Source organism: Populus trichocarpa, chromosome 19 (genome assembly GCF_000002775.5).
Source record: "Populus trichocarpa isolate Nisqually-1 chromosome 19, P.trichocarpa_v4.1, whole genome shotgun sequence".
NCBI lineage: Eukaryota > Viridiplantae > Streptophyta > Magnoliopsida > Malpighiales > Salicaceae > Populus > Populus trichocarpa.
The window spans coordinates 14,320,014-14,340,719 of NC_037303.2; the positions used below are offsets into that span (position 1 = coordinate 14,320,014).

The 20,706-nt window shown below is 29.3% G+C and overlaps 2 protein-coding genes across 2 annotated transcripts; one reads left to right on the forward strand and one right to left on the reverse strand.

Annotated features, from left to right (window-relative positions):
- The first annotated feature begins 5,919 nt into the window (after positions 1-5,919).
- LOC112325266 (GDT1-like protein 4) lies at positions 5,920-7,010 on the forward strand. The gene has a single exon (XM_024591267.2). The coding sequence runs from the start codon at positions 6,084-6,086 to the stop codon at positions 6,777-6,779; it is 696 nt and encodes a 231-aa protein (XP_024447035.1). The 5' UTR covers positions 5,920-6,083; the 3' UTR covers positions 6,780-7,010.
- A 7,462-nt stretch (positions 7,011-14,472) lies between these two features.
- On the reverse strand, positions 14,473-15,804 carry LOC7458860 (uncharacterized). Its single transcript, XM_002325653.3, has one exon. The coding sequence runs from the start codon at positions 15,802-15,804 to the stop codon at positions 14,473-14,475; it is 1,332 nt and encodes a 443-aa protein (XP_002325689.2).
- Between the last annotated feature and the right edge of the window lie 4,902 nt (positions 15,805-20,706).

The following is a 20,706-nucleotide window of genomic DNA, read 5'->3' on the forward strand; positions in this document are numbered from 1 at the left end:
GAAGCATTTTCCTTAACAGAAACCTTAACACGAGATAGTAAGATATATACGAGTGTCAAAGTATCGATATTCTCTATTTATAGAAAAGAAAAAAAAAGATTAAAAAAACGAGCTAACATAAACACATTTCTTTTCCTGTTCTTTTTTGTGTTGCAAAATCATTTGCCTTGCTAGGAAGTTTAAAAGAGTAAGAAAAGGAGATATGCGTAATTCTAGTATAAAGTCTTCAAGAATTATAGCATAAAATTTATCAAGATCACGGCATATCACGAGGAAGCTTGATGTGGGATTTCCTGAACGTAAGCTTCCTTCTCTGAAGCATTTTCCATATCAGAAACCTTAACACGAGATACTTAGATATATACGAGTGTGATCAAAGTATCGATATTCTCTATTTATAGAAAAGAAAAAAAAGATAAAAAAAAAAGCTAACAAAATCACATTTCTTTTCCTTTTTGTTTTTTGTGTTGCAAAATCCTTTGCCTTGCTAGGAAGTTTAAAAGAGTCAGAAAAGGAGTTATGCACAATTCTAGCAGATATTCTTCAAGAATTATAGGATAAGATTTATCAAGATCACGACAGATCACGAGGAAGCTTGATTTGAGATTTCCTGAACGTAAGCTTCCTTCTCTGAAGCATTTTCCTTATCAGAAACCTTAACACGAGATAGTTAGATATATACGAGTGTGATCAAAGTATCGATATTCTCTATTTATAGAAAATGAAAAAAAGATTAAAAAAAAGCAAACATAATCACATTTCTTTTCCTTTTCGTTTTTTGTGTTGCAAAATCCTTTGCCTTGCTAGGAAGTTTAAAAGAGTAAGAAAATGAGATATGCATAATTCTAGCAGATATTCTTCAAGAATTATAGCATGAGATTTATCAAGATCACGACAGATCACGAGAAGCTTGATTTGGGATTTCCTTAACATAAGCTTCCTTATCTGAAGCTTTTTCCTTATCAGAAACCTTAACACGAGATACTTAGATATATACGAGTGTCAAAGTATCGATATTCTCTATTTATAGAAAAGAAAAAAAAAGATTAAAAAAAAATGAGCTAACATAATCACATTTCTTTTCCTTTTCTTTTTTGTGTTGCAAAATCTTTTGCCTTGCTCGGAAATTTAAAAGAGTAAGAAAAGGAGATATGCATAATTCTAGGAGATATTATTCAAGAATTATAGCATAAGATTTATCAAGATCATGACAGATCATGAGGAAGCTTGATTTGGGATTTCCTTAACGTAAGCTTCCTTCTCTCAAGAATTTTCCTTATCAGAAACCTTAACACGAGATACTTAGATATATACGAGTGTCAAAGTATCGATATTCTCTATTTATAGAAAAGAAAAAAAAAGATTAAAAAAAATGAGCTAACATAATCACATTTCTTTTCCTTTTGGTTTTTGTGTTGCAAAATCCTTTGCCTTGGTAGGAAGTTTAAAAGAGTAAGAAAATGAGATATGCATAATTCTAGCACATATTCTTCAAGAATTATAGCATAAGATTTATCAAGATCACGCCAGATCATGAGGAAGCTTGATTTGGGATTTCCTGAACGTAAGCTTGCTTCTCTGAAGCATTTTCCTTATCAGAAACCTTAACACGAGATAGTTAGATATATACGAGTGTGATCAAAGTATCGATATTCTCTATTTATAGAAAAGAAAAAAAAGATTAAAAAAAAAGCTAACATAATCACATTTCTTTTCCTTTTTGTTTTTTGTGTTGCAAAATCCTTTGCCTTGCTAGGAAGTTTAAAATAGTAAGAAAAGGAGATATGCACAATTCTAGCAGATATTCTTCAAGAATTATAGCATAAGATTTATCAAGATCACGACAGATCACGAGGAAGCTTGATTTGGGATTTTCTTAACATAAGCTTCCTTCTCTTAACCATTTTCCTTATCAGAAACCTTAACTCGAGATACTTAGATATATACGAGTGTCAAAGTATCGATATTCTCTATTTACATAAAAGAGAAAAAAAGATTAAAAAAAAGTGCTAACATAATAGCATTTCTTTTCCTTTTCTTTTTTGTTTTGCAAAATCCTTTGCCTTGCTAGGAAGTTTAAAAGAGTAAGAAAAGGAGATATGCATAATTGTAGCAGATATTCTTCAAGAATTATAGCATAAGATTTATCAAGATCACGTCACATCACGAGGAACCTTTATTTGGGATTTCCTTAACGTAATCTTCCTTCTCCGAAGCATTTTCCTTTTCAGAAACCTTAACACGAGATACTTAGATATATACGAGTGTCAATCAATATTCTCTATTTATAGAAAAGAAAAAAAAGATTAAAAAAAAAGCTAACATAATCACATTTCTTTTCCTTTTGTTTTTTTGTATTGCAAAATCCTTTGCCTTGCTAGGAAGTTTAAAAGACTAAGAAAAGGAGATATGCATAATTCTTGCAGATATTCTTCAAGAATTATAGGATAAGATTTATCAAGATCGTGACATATCACGAGGAAGCTTGATGTGTGCTTTCCTGAACGTAAGCTTCATTCTCGGAAGCATTTTCCTTATCAGAAACCTTAACACGAGATACTTAGATATATACGAGTATCAAAGTATCGATATTCTCTATTTACTTAAAAGAAAAAAAAGATTTAAAAAAAGTGCTAACATAATAACATTTCTTTTCCTTTTCTTTTTTGTTTTGCAAAATCCTTTGCCTTGCTCGGAAGTTTAAAAGAGTAAGAAAAGGAGATATGCATAATTGTAGCAGATATTCTTCAAGAATTATAGCATAAGATTTATTAAGATCACGTCAGATCACGAGGAACCTTTATTTGGGATTTCCTTAACATAAGCTTCCTTCTCTGAAGCATTTTCCTGATCAGAAACCTTAACACGAGATACTTAGATATATACGAGTGTCAAAGTATCAATATTCTCTATTTATAGAAAAGAAAAAAAAAGATTAAAAAAAAACTAACATAATCACATTTCTTTTCCTTTTGTTTTTTTGTGTTGCAAAATCCTTTGCCTTGCTAGGAAGTTTAAAAGAGTAAGAAAAGGAGATATGCATAATTCTTGCAGATATTCTTCAAGAATTATAGCATAAGATTTATCAAGATCGCGACATATCACGAGGAAGCTTGATGTGGGATTTCCTGAACGTAAGCTTCATTCTCGGAAGCATTTTCCTTATCAAAAACCTTAACACGAGATACTTAGATATATACGAGTATCAAAGTATCGATATTTTCTATTTATAGAAAATAAATCTTTTTTAAAAAAAAGTGATAACATAATCGCATTTCTTTTCCTTTTGTTTTTTTGTGTTGCAAAATCCTTTGCCTTGCTAGGAAGTTTAAAAGGGTAATAAAAGGAGATATGCCTAATTCTAGCATATATTCTTCAAGACTTATAGCATAAGATTTATCAAGATCACGACATATCACGAGGAAGCTTGATGTGGGATTTCCTGAACGTAAGCTTCCTTTTCTGAAGCATTTTCCTTATCAGAAACCTTAACACGAGATACTTAGATATATACGAGTGTCAAAGTATCGATATTCTCTATTTATAGAAAATGAAAAAAAGATTAAAAAAAAGCAAACATAATCACATTTCTTTTCCTTTTCTTTTTTGTTTTGCAAAATCCTTTGCCTTGCTAGGAAGTTTAAAAGAGTAAGAAAAGGAGGTATGCATAATTGTAGCAGATACTCTTCAAGAATTATAGCATAAGATTTATCAAGATCACGTCAGATCACGAGGAACCATTATTTGGGATTTCCTTAACGTAAGCTTCCTTCTCTAAAGCATTTTCCTTATCAGAAACCTTAACACGAGATACTTAGATATATACGAGTGTCAAAGTATCGATATTCTCTATTTATAGAAAAGGAAAAAAACATTAAAAAAAAAAGCTAACATAATCACATTTCTTTTCCTTTTGTTTTTTTGTGTTGCAAAATCCTTTGCCTTGCTAGGAAGTTTAAAAGAGTAAGAAAAGGAGATATGCATAATTATAGCAGATATTCTTCAAGAATTATAGCATAAGATTTATCAAGATCATGACAGATCATGAGGAAGCTTGATTTGGGATTTCCTGAACGTGAGCTTCCTTCTCTCAAGCATTTTCGTGATCAGAAACCTTAACATGAGATACTTAGATATATACGAGTGTCAAAGTATCAATATTCTTTATTTATTAAAAAGAAAAGAAAAGATTAAAAAAAAGGGCTTACATAATCATATTTCTTTTCCTCTTCTTTTTTGTGATGCAAAATCCTTTGCCTTGCTAGGAATTTATGCTTTACACAAGGAAATTAACAACGAAAGTATTTTTGAAAAATTTTATTGTCCTTGAAAAACTATTAGGAAGACAAGTGTGGTTATTCATATTGAGCATTTGTCAAGTTCAAGAGTACAGACAACATAAAAAAACAGGGTATGATAGAAGCATTGCTTCTCTAGCATCTTTTATGATAAGCTAAGAAAACAGATTTACTTAAACATTATAGAGTTTAACATATCTAAATTAATCAAAAATTACATTTTTATAATCTTAACATCATAGTATTCTAGATGAATTAATTTGATTAGTGAATCAGTTAATAAAAAATTAATTAATAATAATAATTGTCGATCACATATAGTTTCAAACCGGTCTCAAACAAGGTATGAGACTAAAAACAATATTCATAAAAATCTAATTTCTAAAAAATGTTCATAAAAATCTAATTTCTTTGTAACCCATTTGCATTAGAACAAATATTTTGTATTCAAAAACAATTGTGACCACCTTTCAAATGCAAGTTTGAAACATTTAAAAAAAACATTAATAATATATATATATAGGTCATATATTGGTTGCAAAAAAAATGATAAAAATTCTATGTAGTATGGAATAATTAATTTTTATAATTAGATAGTTGTTAATAATTAATATCATAGTAATCATCATCATTTTAAAAAAATTAATTTTCATAAATAATAATAATAATAATAATAATAATAATAATAAAACTTTTCAATAATAAAAAATATTTTAAAATGTTTGCTAAGATTTGTGAACAATATTTACAACTGATCCCAAATTTTCTATCAAATAAAATCCAGTTTTAGTTTTTTTTTTTAAATATTCATTGTTTTGGAATGATTGGTTGGTCACAAATAGAAAATAAAGAATTTTTAAAAAAATTGTTATCGAATTTTTAAATTTCATTCACTAAATAGCATTTTATGAATTTGAGCACAATATTTTTAAAAAACATGGTACATATTAGGTAATATATGAATAATATTATGGTTAATGCGTAATCTACGCTACTAATTTAGTGATAAGTTAATATTTAATTTGGCCTTTTTCTCTCTTTAATTGAATTATAAATGCCCTTTCTTGCTTTCTACGTTCTTTGGTTCTTATAGTCGCTATTCAATATTTTTTTTTTTGTTTCTTATTATTTGGTCATATTTAAAATAATAATATGGAAATGTCAACAGCTCCAACTTCATTTAAACTAGATGACCAAAGTTTTTAAGAAAAACTATAAACAACAAGAATATTAAAGTTCAATATTATTATGAGCCTTTAAATTATCATTTTAACGTGGAATCCAATAGTCTTACTAATATAATAATTCATTTGTGTTCTTTTTTTTTTTAATTTTTAATTTTTATTTATGTTAGGGAAATGATACGCCCACACATACATGTCATATAGATTCCTTACATGCAAACGTATATAAGAACATTTTGGTCCTAAAATCTTATAATCATGCAAATAAGTCCTTAATTAAATAGACAAGGAAATTCATTGTCTTCTTATTATGTATTTTCTTTCCCTTGTATCTTCCAATGAATTATATAAGTAATAAATACAATTTAACCTTTAATTTAACAAACATACAACGAATATTTTTGTCCCAAACCAAAAACACAATAAATAAGTCCCAACCAAAAGCACCAGAATTAACCCAAACAAACTCCCAGCACTCTCTCTCACTCTGTTTTGTCGTTAAAGTTGCTTCGACTTGAAAAGTTCAACGATAAGTCTCCGAAAGAAATTTCCCACAGCATCTCAATTTTCTCTTTCTGACAGCATATCATCCTCTCTTTCAATGGAAAATATGACCTCAGTCGCCCAGGGATTCACTAAGTCGCTTGCGATGACAGTGGTATCGGAGATCGGCGATAAGACTTTTTTCGCTGCCGCGATCTTGGCCATGCGTCACCCAAGAAGACTTGTTTTGTCAGGTTGCCTAGCGGCTTTGATAGTTATGACTATCCTTTCTGCTGCTGTTGGCTGGGCTGCTCCAAATCTGATCTCTCGTGCGTGGACTCATCACATAACAACAATATTGTTTTTTGGATTTGGGCTTTGGTCCTTGTGGGATGGATTTAATGACAAAGGGGAGGCTGAAGAATTGGCAGAAGTTGAAGCAAAATTGGATGCTGATTGGAAAGCTAACACAGGAACGGCCAAAGCTGGTAGCAAGGACAGTGATGAATTGAAAAAGCAGAGGCGGACATTTCTTTCACAGTTCTTCTCACCTATACTCTTGAAAGCATTTTCCATTACATTCTTTGGTGAATGGGGTGACAAGAGCCAGATAGCCACCATTGGTTTGGCTGCTGATGAGAACCCGTTTGGTGTTGTTATAGGTGGAATTGTAGGGCAAGCACTGTGTACTACTGCCGCTGTCATCGGTGGAAAGAGCTTGGCATCTCAAATATCTGAGAGAGTAGCTGCGTTGTCAGGTGGAGTTCTTTTTATTGTTTTTGGAATCCAATCCTTCCTTTCAACGGTTGAGTAGACCCATCATCTAACACGTAGGTGGTGGTTAGGTGTATTAGTGACTTTCATACATTAAGAAGGTGATCATTCTCCGAAGGACGCAGCAAGATATGGTTATTCACAAGAGCAATTGCTCAACTCATAAATTTCCTGATTCAAAGAGCAGTAGCATGTTTGATTATCAAAATTAACCAAGAGCGTGTTATATGCTATTTAAATGATATTCTGTTGGATCTTGATATATCTTAAATTGAATGAAGCATTATGAGGCACCGAAGTTGCCTACACACTGTTGATTTTATGCATGAAAAAAAAAAAAAATGATTATTTGACATGGTATCGGAGCTTGATGACCAGGCGATTATAAGTTCGAATCATTTATTTGATAAAAATCAAGCATAAGGTAATATGAGTTTGTGCAAGTTTCAAGCTCAAAAAGCTTTTACTTGAGGGTGTGTGTTAAACAATAATATAAATTATATCTTGAAGTCTCACCTAAAGTTTAAGCTTTTGAATTGAATTGATTCTTTAACAGTATATAAACACTATTTTAAAAAATATTTTCTCAATACAAGGCTGTTCTCCAGGATCCAACAACTTCTTCATCTAAAGATGAGGGTTACAGAAACAACGATAAAGATAGAAAAAAATATCAGCAAACCTTGCAAACATAAAAAATTAATAATATGATTTTTTTTTCTTTTGATATGTTTGATTGTAAGAGTAGATGGTATATATAGGCTATTAACATGTAATAGCTAGGTAGAAAATAAATTAAAAAATTATTACAATAGTTAAAGAAATAAAAGAGGTGTTAGAGAATTAAAAAGTTATGGCTATTAAAAAAATAAAAAAGAAAGAGTTGTTAAAAAGAGTTAGAGTTGTTAAAAAATATTGACAAAAATCTGATTTCTTTGCGACCCATTTCCATTAGCACAGATATTTCATTATTTAAAAAACTTGTGATCATTTTCAAATGCAAATTTAAAATGGTTTTGAAAAAATTAATAATATATATAGTTGCTTATTGGTCGCAAAATATTGATAAAATTCCTTTTTTGTATGGAATAATTATTTTTTCTAATTAGATAGTTATTCATATTGAGAATATTCAGATTGAAATTCCTATTTAAACAACCCTATTTTAATAATAAAAAATCTAGTTTGAAATGATGAAACTTAAACTTAACTAAATTTTGAGTTAATAAATAATCAGATTGACCTATGGAGCTAGATCAAATTTTATAACCATCTGCATAATACTAATTAACCCGTATTATAAATACCAAAAAAAGAAAAGTTTGGTTCATGTTATCATTTCTATATATTCTTATCTTACATGAAGACTTGCATTTTTCTTTTATTAATTTATGTATAAATTGATATGAGAATATTTCATTAATGCATGCACACGTTGATTCAAGATCATTCATTATCATCCAATAAAAAAAATGATTTGAATCAATTTCACAGAATAATAATATAAAAAAGAAAGAAAGAAGAGAATTTAGGTCATGCGTATGAAAGGGTGGTTTCTGCCATAATAAACGTCTTGCATCATGGAAGCAGCCAAAGGCGAAGTAATCTTTATAATTACCAGAGGAAGAATGTATCAGACAAGAGCAACATCGAGCAGAGATGATGGTCACAGACAGAGGAGCACGGGCTAACCATGGCCTTACTGCATGGTGGGAGGAAACCATAGACAAAAAAAAAAAAACACAACTCCCTCAAATTGTTTATGGGCTTGAGCTAGTGTCTCTCTACTCGCTGAGATGGATGAATCTGGTTCAATCTCACCGTGTCAAGTTGCTATCTGTCTCCACTGTGGCATTGAATTTTCTGGTGAGATCCACCCAGCAGCTTTAATCAAGAGTTTATTTGAATACAAGGATATGAATCATGGCTGCCCCTGCCCTTTCCATGCCCGTTTATAGGGACAGAAGAATTGTTTTCCACTTTTTAGATAAAAAAAAAATCCACCAAACTCTGTAACCCACTTGGGAGAGAAACAGCATCCTCTTTCCATGGAGGGTCCCCAGATATCACCATGTCCATCAATTATTACATTGTTTGGAACCCCAGAAATTATATTTTTGAGCTACAATTCCTTTCGAGCCTTGAATAATCTCTCTCTCTCTCTCTCAATAATACTGATGCTTTTGTACTGACATCTGTGTTTGATTGGGCCTACGCCTATCTATGTAAACAATGACTTGTATAGTTATTAAACTTTCGCCTAGAGAATTGATCTGGTTAACTTTTAATTTAAATTGATTTTAGTATTGATTTGGTTAAATTTAAGTGATTTAACAAGTTGATACTGTTATATCTAGCTATGTCAAAACCAATGAATTTTTTTTAAAAAAAAAATATCAAACAAATTTTGTTAAAAAAATGATAGAATCACTTAAATTTTAAGAATAAAAAAAATAATTTTTTTTTATTGTCCTTAAAAAAACCTACGTAGACAAGTGAGGTTTATTCATATTGAGAACTTCTCAAGTTCAAAAGCATAGACAACATAAAAAAAAAAAAAAGGCAGATAAAATCCTATCTATGATAGAAGCATTGCATCTCATATCTTTTATGATAAATTTATTTTTTTAAAAAAAAAAAGCAGATTTACTTAAACATTATAGAGTTAAACATATCTAATTTAATCAACAATTACATTTATATATATAATCTTAATATGAAAATATTCCAGATAAATGAATTTGATTAATATCAATCAGTAAATTGATTAATCCATCATATACTATAAAAAAAAAATTGTCACTTATAGTCTCACAAAACTATTAAAATTTCTATTTAGCATGGAATAGTTAATTCTCCTAATTACATAATTATTAATATTATAGTAATCATCATCATTCCAAAAATATATCGGTTGCCAAAATAAATATATAAAAGTGATAAAATTTCTAGTTAGTGTGAAATAATTGATTTTCCTAAATTGATAATTATTAATAATCATCACATTTTAAAAAATATGATGATGATATTTAAAAGTTATTAATAATCATCACATTTTAAAAAATATGATGATGATATTTAAAAGTTATTAATAATCATCACATTTTTTTTAAATCTAGCTTTGTTCCTTTTGGCTCGAAAATTATTTTGCCATGTTTGATTTTTGTATTATTCATTCTAACAATATTTAAAAAAAATATCAAAAGATATAGCTCAACCATATCTCAAAATCTAAAATTAGATGAAATTGTCGTTTTGATCATTTAAAGCTAAAATGATATTATGATTGTTAAAAAATGTAAATAAATATAAGAGAAATACAAAAACAAGAGAGGGGGAGGTTACGGTTTTATTGATATTGCATTGAAGGGATATGTTTAACATAAATACAAAGAGATTATATATAAGCCAAACTGAAAAGAAAAAAAAATATTATTCTACCCTTAATAAATAAAACAAAATAACATATATTTCTTAACATATCCCCTCAAACTCATGATGTGACAGTTACAGACATCGAGAGTTTGTTAGTTAGAAAATAAAAACAAAAAATAAAATGCAACTTGGTAAAGAAATCTGCAATCCGCAAAGAAGAAGAAACAAAAGGCAAAGTAATGGTGTCATGCTTGAGATGATGACGAGTAAGATGACAATTGATTTCAATGTGCTTAGTTCTATCATGAGAAATCAAGTTGTGAGCAATCTGAATAGAACTCTGATTGTCACAATACATAGGAGTTGGATGAGAAAGGAAAACTCTCAACTCTGCAAGTAACCAATGTAACAAAAAATCTCTTTGGTAGTAGATGTCATATCACAATATTCTGCTTCAGTTGAAGATTGAGAAATAATAGAATGTTTCTTGCTTTTTCAAGAAACAAGAGAATCACTTAAAAAGATATAGAAACTAGTAACAGATTTGCAATTTGTGGGATCACTACCATGATCAGCATTAAAGTATGCACACAGCTCTAAAAAAGAGGTGGATAGAAGTAAAAGACTTTGAAAAATTGTACCTCGAAGATATCACAAAATACAAAGAACAGTTGTCTAATGAACGGTAGTAAAAGAAGCAGCAAACAGACTAACAACATAAACAGCATATGCAATATCTGGATGAGTAATAATGAGATATATCAAGCTCCCAACAATAGTACGGTATAAAATATGAAGTGACAAGGTAAATCATCATAAGAAAAATACTTTGTGTTAACCTTAATAGGAGTATATACAGTTTTATTATTAGTAAGTCTAGCCTGTTCGAGAATATTTACCAAATATTTCGACTGAGAAATAAGATAACTCAAATCTTTCATTTCAAACTATCTAGCTAACTCTGTCTTTAAAACTGAAATACTATCAATATCATCATCAGTAATAATTATGTCATTAACATATAAAGACATAATGATACGACTTGTATCAGTGCACTTAACAAAAAAAGCAGAATCATTATTACTAGAAACAAAACCAATAGAAGAGATCACAACAGAGAATTTCTCAAACCAAGCACGAGGTGCTTGTTTGAGATCAAGTTGAGATATATGTCACTGATGAACCGAAGCTACTACAATAAGAGTATAAATAGTAATTATTTTTGCAATATGAGTAAATGTCTCCTCATAATCCATACCATATTGTTGAGAGTATCCTTTTGCAACCAACCTAGCTTTGTATCGCTCAATAGATCCATCAGAATTAGTCTTGATCTTATACACCAAACGACAACCAACATCACTCTTACTAGGAGGTAGAGGAATCAAATCTCAAGTATCTATTTTATGCAAAGCATAAAGTTTCTCATCCATAACTTGCTGCCAAAGAAGATCAAGTCTCTTTATAGGAAGAAGGCTCAGAAAAACAATGAATAAAAGCTAAAAAAGAAATAAATGATGAGGAATAACAAGAATAAGCAAAATCTGGTAACTTTTTGGACTTATGAATGCATATGAATTGACGTAGAGGTAAATCCATAATCTCAAACGGAGGTGGAGGTATCGTAGTGGAGAGAATGAAACTTTAGGTGTGCCAAAGAGTAAAATATTAGTACCTGCAGAATAATCAGTATTTTTTTGTTTAATTATTGCCAAATTATTATTATTATTATTATTATTATTATTATTATTATTATTATATGAAAATTCATTATTTAAAAAAAATGTGATACTTACCATGATATTAATTTTTAATAACTATCTAATTAATTATTCCATACTAAATAGAAATTTATCATTTTTTATGACCAGTATGTTATATATATATATATATATATATATATATATATATATATATATATATTTCAAACAAATTCCAAACCTGCATTTTTGTGAAAGAAATCAGATTTTTGGGAACATTTGTTTGTAGTATATGTTGGATTAATCAATATTTTATTGATTGATTTATTAATCAGATATTTTAATCTTGAATACTTTCATGCTAAGATTATATAAATTATATAAATGTAATAAGAATATATATATATATATATATATATATATATATATATATATATCAAAATATAGATTGATATTTGAATACATCAAATATATATCAAAATATCTCACTATATCAATATTTATCAGACTTATAAAGTGAATTAAAAACACATATATATGTGCAAGCGTACACACATATACACTCATATAAACTAAATTAATAATTCACTGTAAATATTTATCACAACTTTAAAACAAAATTGTTTAGGTGTGCCAAAGAGTAAAATATTAGTACCTGCAGAATAATCAGTATTTTTTTGTTTAATTATTGCCAAATTATTATTATTATTATTATTATTATTATTATTATTATTATTATTATTATTATTATTATTATTATTATTATATGAAAATTCATTATTTAAAAAAAATGTGATACTTACCATGATATTAATTTTTAATAACTATCTAATTAATTATTCCATACTAAATAGAAATTTATCATTTTTTATGACCAGTATGTTATATATATATATATATATATATATATATATATATATATATATATATATATTTCAAACAAATTCCAAACCTGCATTTTTGTGAAAGAAATCAGATTTTTGGGAACATTTGTTTGTAGTATATGTTGGATTAATCAATATTTTATTGATTGATTTATTAATCAGATATTTTAATCTTGAATACTTTCATGCTAAGATTATATAAATTATATAAATGTAATAAGAATATATATATATATATATATATATATATATCAAAATATAGATTGATATTTGAATACATCAAATATATATCAAAATATCTCACTATATCAATATTTATCAGACTTATAAAGTGAATTAAAAACACATATATATGTGCAAGCGTACACACATATACACTCATATAAACTAAATTAATAATTCACTGTAAATATTTATCACAACTTTAAAACAAAATTGTGAGTAATTTTTCCCTTTTTTTATAAGCAAAGAATATTAATACTTTAACACTAACTATAATCTAAAACATGTGGGGAAAGTACTAAATTGTAAGTATTTTTTCCCTCTTTTATAAGCAAAGTATATATCAAAGAATCTCATTATATCAATGTATTTCGGACTTGAAAAAGTTAATCCAACATGTGAGGAAAGTTAATCAAACACATTTGTGGGAAAAGTACTCTAATAATATTACTTTCCCCGCATGTTTTGGTGTGGCTTTAAAAAATACATTTGTTTTTGTTTTTTTTATATATATTTTTTAATTAATATTTTGTTTTTTTTTTAATTTTATTCTTTTAATATTATATTTTTTTATTGGGTTATTTTTTTTTAAGACACGGATCACGAGTTTAGCGGATTAACCTAATTGATTAGGGTTTTATTCTTCTTTATTTACCTTTTTTTTAATTTTATCATTTAATATTGGTGTAATTGAGAATTAAGCTTCATGATTTATTTTATTTGCTTTCTATTAGGTTAATCAGTCATTACTTGAAAATAGTGTTTAATGGCTTTATAATTTGTTTTTATTTGTTTTCTATGAAGTTATCATAATCTCATAACTCAAGTCACAGATTTGACATGTTAATCCAAGTTGACTCAAATTAATTTATTATGTTGTTATCTTAATTTAAAAAAAAAGATGTTATCTTAAAATTATTTTTGTCAAATTATATTTTTATTGGTCGTCTGGGTTACTTTTGGACCTTTAAAACCAACCAGGTTATATCAAGTCAATATCCATACAGTTTAAATTTTTTTTCCTCTAAAAAATATGTTAGTAATATTTAAATATTTTTTTTATATTCAAGAAAAACTTGACCCGAGGGTCAATAATTTAACACAAACAGTAAACTAAAACAATATTTCACTATACATGTACTATTCATAAAATACTATTTAGAGAATCAAACTAAAACATTCGATAACAAATTGTTTTAAAATTATGAAGGAAATTGAATAGCAGAAAAGTACTGGTTTTGCTTGCAAATATATACTTGAGTGAAGGATATGATATCATTAAATGAAAGTACAAATTAATCATTGCACATTGCCATGCCATGAAGATTGAACCATTACAGAAAGCAAGAGACAAGCTTATCATATTATTGCATATTATCAGAAATGGCGATGAAATTAGACTACAAACTTACAAAGTTCCAACCCCATTTAGACCAAACCAAAAACATTCTTACCCCGTCATAACAAGAGTTATGGCTTATCAACAACAGACCTGAAAAAAATTTACTAATAGACCAATTCAAAAGTGGCCAAAAAAAAGAAAAACTTCCCTTTATTCCTCGCCATCCTCTCCTGCAAAACTCAGAGCCTGACAAACAGAGTCCCCTGCTTCAGCCTCCTCGATGCAAAAGAATGGTTTCTTCCCAACCAAATCAGCCACTCTTTTCGCAGCCCCTGAATCCCTTGGAGTCTCAGCAACACACCTGACAGTCCTAATCTTTGGCAACACATCAGCCACTGTAGAAACTGTCGGCGGAGATTCGCCTTCATCATCACCCTTATACACCACTACTTCAATTGGAATCTCCCACTTCTTCTTCACTCTACCACTGTCCATTCTCTGACACGCCCCATTTCCTCGCGAAGCCCTCCTCTTATTGGCATCTTCCTTCTCATTATCCGGCAAAGACCTCTTTCGAGCCTCGCTAGCACTTAGATTCCCATTAGACTGATTTGTTCCAATCTGACTATACCTACTAGCCACCACCCGCCCGGGCTTCAAGGGTTTCTTATTAGTAACAGATTTTTCTCCATCTTTGAATAGATTCTTCGGCTGAATTGAAGCAATAATCCCATCTTCTTTCTTCACTGATCTTCTAGACCCCACAGTAGTAACAGCCTGTTTAGGAAATTGAATCTTGGACACATTTTTTCGCGATCTTGGACTAACACTCAAGCTTTTTCCTCTCTCTTTAGTTGCCTTTAATTCATCAATCTCTTCAAGCTTCCAAAAACAAGATTTCCGCCGATTCTGAATCGAAACAGGAGTGTTCATGTCTTGTTTCCCACAGAATAACCTTGATTTGGATCCGGATAAAATCTCACTTGGCCCTAAACTGACTCCTCTTCTATTAATCTTCGATTTAGAACTTGGGATCAACGGTTCCTCAATCTTGACACTCTGTTTCTGATCCATAAATTTTGCAGCCACAATTCTCCCTCTCTTCTCAATAGTCTTTGATATATTCCTCTCTACCTTTTCAAGCCTAAGTGCTTCGAGTCTTGAAGACAAACGCTTAATCTCTCTCTCAATCTCTTCAATCTCCATATCAATCTTTTTCTCATCACGATTCTTGATCTCTTCATTCTTTGCCACCATCTTAGAAACCCCAATCTTCAAAGAACTACTCCCGAGTGAGTTAACTAGATTGGTATTTGATTGAAGTGGCTTGGTGGGGTTTGAAGAATTGACAAAAACAGGAGATGATTTTTCACAAACTGGGCTAAGATTCTCTTTACTTCCATTGGATTCAAGACTTTGAGTCCACCAAGAAGACTTAAGATTCAAAGAATCCTCTGATTCTCCATTATCAAACGCTGCATTGTTCCATATTTGAACTTCTGGGGCATCAACCCCATCTGGGTATTGAAGAAGACTACTCATCTTTCTTGTTGCACTATCAAAATGGGGGGTTTTCTTTGTTCTTTTTACAAATCAAGATTTGACCTTTTTCAAAGGAATCTGTGAATTTTTGAGAGAGAGAGAGAGAGAAAAGGTGAGGATTATTTGAGTTTAATGAGGGATTTTTGGGGGGGTTTTGTGTTGTTTTAAAGATTTTTTGACCGTTGGAGAAAAAGTATACGTTGGAGCCTCATGGTGGAATACTGACAGTTCCATAAACGGCTTATATTAGACGCTCCCATTTTGATTTAAAGGGTTATTTGTCAAAAAAAAAAAAAAAAAAAAGGAAAATTTTGTGCGGGATGGGAACTTGATGCGTTGTTTGTTTCCTGTTTGATGAGTAAGAAAGAGCATATTTGAATAGTGTTAAGGGTTGTTTGGGAGTAAATTTTGTTAAAATTTTAAAAAAAATTCTTTATTTTTTTTAATGTTTTTAAATTATTTTGATATATTGATGTTAAAATTAAATTTTAAAAATTTAAAAATATTTTTTTAATATATTTTTTAAAAAAAATATTTTGAAAAGTAACTACTATTACACTTTTAAATATTTTCTAAACCTCATCAATCAATCTAATAATCTAATATATTATTTTTTATTGATATGTTATTTAATTTAGACTATGTATAAAAAATTAGATGAGAATTAATTTGATCCCGATTAAAATCTAGTTTAATTTTAAAAAAAAATTCAAAATGATATAAATTTGAATTTTTATTAAAAAAATAAAAATTAATTTATTTTAATTAATTCAGATCAAATCTAATTAATCCACATAATCATGTTATATTATATAATCATAATCAGGATCAAACAAGATTTAATAACTTTGATTTGAATAGGAAATGGCCGATGATTACTACTACGAAATTGGGCCGCCCTCCCATAGCCGATGATACTTTGGAAGTGAGGGGGAGAAGGCAAGAAAATCATAATTACCCGTATGACTAATAATCTCATTAATCATTTTGTTAGCAAGATCGAGGAGGTAAAAAATCATAATTATATCCTCCAAGTTGGTTTTTTTTTTCAATTTGATGGTAAAAAATATTTTCATATAATTAAGGGTTGATAAATCAGCATATGGATCTGATGATCCTCTCAACACTGCTAAGAATCTCAGTATGCAAGCAACAGAACAGCAGATGGTTGTAAGAAAGAAATACACAGTGAATTTTATTCCCTTTCAAGCAAAATGATTAGTTAAAATTGGAAGAAAATGGAGCTACTCTTCCTTGACATATCAGTTCATATCACAGCAGCAAAAAGAACCCAGAAAGGAAGTATCAGCTGCAAGTCTGTAACACACAGCATGCTCCAGTCTTCGGCCAATGATACTCAGTGTCCACATGAGCAGGAACCTTGCCTCCATGTTGCCACAATAATACAGACAGTTCCCAGCTGAAGAGTCAAAGGAGAAAAGATAAAATAAAATAAATAAATGCACAGTACTGAAGGAGAAGGCACCACACATAATTAAAAGAAATCTTGCTTACACTTAAAATAAATATTTTCTTAATTCATCATGTGTAATTGGACTGAATTCCAAGAAATTTGTTGACAAGGATCAAATTAGATGCTCAGTAAATATGAAGGACTAATCAAAAGACAAGCCAGATTCTATTAGAATTGTTCAATAATAATCAGTTGCAGCAGCAATCAGAAAATATTATAATTATAGTCAACAATTTTTTAGCAATTAGTTTCTGTTTCAAATTATAAATTATACAAAAATATTATTCTTATTTCCAATTAATTGTATATGTTTATATGTTTCAAACACCTGAATTTTATTTTCATCATTAAATTTATTTTGATTTAAGTGGCTAAATTTAATTTGTTATAATTAAGTGGCTAAATTTAAATTTAAATTTGTTAGACCAGGTAGTTGCTTATTTATTAAGTTTAAGAGAATATTTTCAAGATAGAATTGAATCATTAGATTATTTTTCTATTAAAGAATGTTAATCAAAACATAATTACTGCGAGATGTCTTTTTGAGATACAAAATATCTCATAGTAATATATTTTATCCATTATATTAATTAAAATTAAAATAGAGTAAATAAAATATATATTCATTAAAAACACAAAATCTTGCTCTGTACAATTTTTTTCTTAACAAAGTCACATTAATCTATCTCTGTCATCCTGGATAAAATTTCACAATTACACTCCAACTCGCCCAGTCAATTCAATCTCCTCTTAAAATACTTCACAACTCACCGAGTCAAAACTCGCTCTCACCACCGAGTCAATCATCCTCTCTCTTAAACATGAGTCTCCTTGCTATCTCCTCACCCCTGACCCCAGCAATTTAAGTACATAACTCGTCGAAGAGAATCATCATTTTGCCTCACTCCTCCTTCTAATCCACAACTCCCAAAAACTCCACCACAATCCGATTCAACTGAACCAGCAAGTGGCCGGATCTCCGTGGCATCTCCTCGGGAGAACACCCTTATCTTACCTTGTTGCAGTGATTTTAAGTTGGATTTCCACCCTTGATCAGGGTGCCTAACTGCAGCCACGGTAGCTGCCACCCAAACTCTGTTCAAATAACTCATTTTCCAGGCCTTTCCAATGTATCGGCAGAAAAAATTACGGTGGGAGGAATTTTAAGTTTGCTTGAGTGCTTGGAGGGAGGGCTGGGTGTGTGGCTTTATAGAGAGAAAAGTGCTTGTGGTTTTTGTAAAACAGGAAGTGGTTTTCTTTGATAAAGTGGTTTGGGAAAGGAATCATTTAGTGGTGGGCCTGAGGATCGAGGTTTGATGTTTTGTACAGAAGTGAAGTTTTTATCACGAGAAATTATGTATTGATGTCCTTGAAATTTTCAAATGTCTAAAAACTTTTGTGTTTTTTCTATATATTTTAATGAGATTTTATTTTGAATGAGTATAATTATTTTTTACGATAATAACTACACCATTATATATAATTTCTTAATAAAATATTTGATATTATGAGTGTAGTTTAAATAAAAGCTCAAATAGTATAAAACTATAATGTTTTTTCTTGCAAGAATACCTATCAAGATCTAAGAAAAACTCCCCATGGAAAAAATATTGTTTATAATAAACTTTGTGAAAAAAAAATTAATGTTGGATAAATGTGTTTATAATTTTAAATTTAATGTTGATTTTTTATATTTTTTTAATTTATGATAAGGAAAGGAAATGAATGTATTATATTTGAGAATTAATATATTGTTGCTTTTATTTTTTATTTTTTTTTAATAAAGTGGAAGGGTTCGATAAAATGATAGAAAATGATTCACTGAAGCGTGGAATTATCACGAGAAGAAATGACGATAAAGTGTAATTTTGTAACAGGTAAAGGGAGCAACAGGTGTCGACCTTATCTAAAACCCACGGTTCATCTTTATCTGGCCAATACCAGCTCAACACTCTTATCAAGTGGGGTCCCGCAGGAAGTTAAGATAATTTTGTCTTTTTCTTGACTTGCTAGACCACGTGATGAGGGGACACGTGCTGTGACGAGAATCGGACATGGCTCTTTGTCTGAATGGGTAGGCAGGGATGTCACGTGCTGGATGATGAATTATTGTAGTTGTTGGAGACTTGTAGTGATGGTAAAAGATGGTGTTAGCATGGAGGGATGCTAGGGAAGCTTCCAAAGCGATGCCATTTGATTGAACATCGTGGTGTTTATAAGGGGACATCATGTGAATAGATTTCTCAGTGGATGATTAATGGAATTTGGATTTTTAAAAAAATATTTTTTTTTCAAATTAATTGCTAGGCATGATGGAAGGATTCAATTAAAGAATGTTTAATACTATGAAATCTATTAAAAAAAAATTAGTTCAAAGGATCCAATTGAAAATGATTGGCAAATTGAGAACTAACTGGAGTTTTTTTTAGTATGGATCTTTGTTGAGTGCCTTTTTTTTTACAATTATCATACATTATAGTTATTAAAATTATTCGGGTTACAAGCTTGTTGGATTAAGTTTTTATAATGAAAATGATTTTAATTTGGATATTTTAAAAAAAATCATTAAAATTGACTTGATTGGATTTAATATGATCAACTGTTAATTATTAAATTATTAGATTATTCCGTCAACTGAATCAAATTTAATAAATATATTACCGAAATTAAAAATCATTTTCCTTTTCCTGTAGGCATTTCTATTGACATTGCTTCATGAGTTTCATTATATATTTTCAACAAATAGTAATGAAAAAGAAAGGAAGATAACTTTGGTACCGTCCAAATATGTCTTGCATAGAAGCAGCTAAAGGGGAAGTAATTTTTTTTTTTTTTTTTGTTATTAGTAGAGGAAGAAGGTATCGCACAAGAGCAACAGCAAGCAGAGACAAGAAGGAATCATAGAGGAGATATGGAAAAGAAATCAATGGTGTGGTCTCTATCATAGAGGAGATAATAAGCATAGTCAAAGTTTGTGGGCTAACCATGTCCTAACTGCATGGTGGGAGGAAATCATTATCAAAACCAATGTGACATATTGATTTGTCAAGTTTAAAAGCAATATAAATAATTAAAAAATATATAATTTTATATAAAAAAAAAATCAAGATGAAGTCTTAAAAAAAATATAGAGAAGATAATATATTAAATCAATCTAAGTTAATATGTAAAAGTTATTATATGAATTATTAGATCATGATAACTTTATAAAAATTAAATCAAAAAAACATATTGAAACTTGATTCTCAATTAACTCAATGTTGAAGGAGTGAAATTAAAAAAAAATCAATTAAAAACAGACAAAAAAACTCGAGTCCACCCGGATTAACTTATCAAATCTAGATTATGAGACTTGGATAAATTAGTAAAATGCTAATTAAAACAAATTATGAAACTCAATTCTAAATTAATTTAATGTTATGAAGAAA

Excerpts from the sequence above, each read along its gene's own strand:
- LOC112325266 (XM_024591267.2), top strand. The coding sequence starts at position 6,084 with ATGGAAAATATGACCTCAGTCGCCCAGGGATTCACTAAGTCGCTTGCG.
- LOC7458860 (XM_002325653.3), bottom strand. The coding sequence starts at position 15,804 with ATGAGTAGTCTTCTTCAATACCCAGATGGGGTTGATGCCCCAGAAGTT.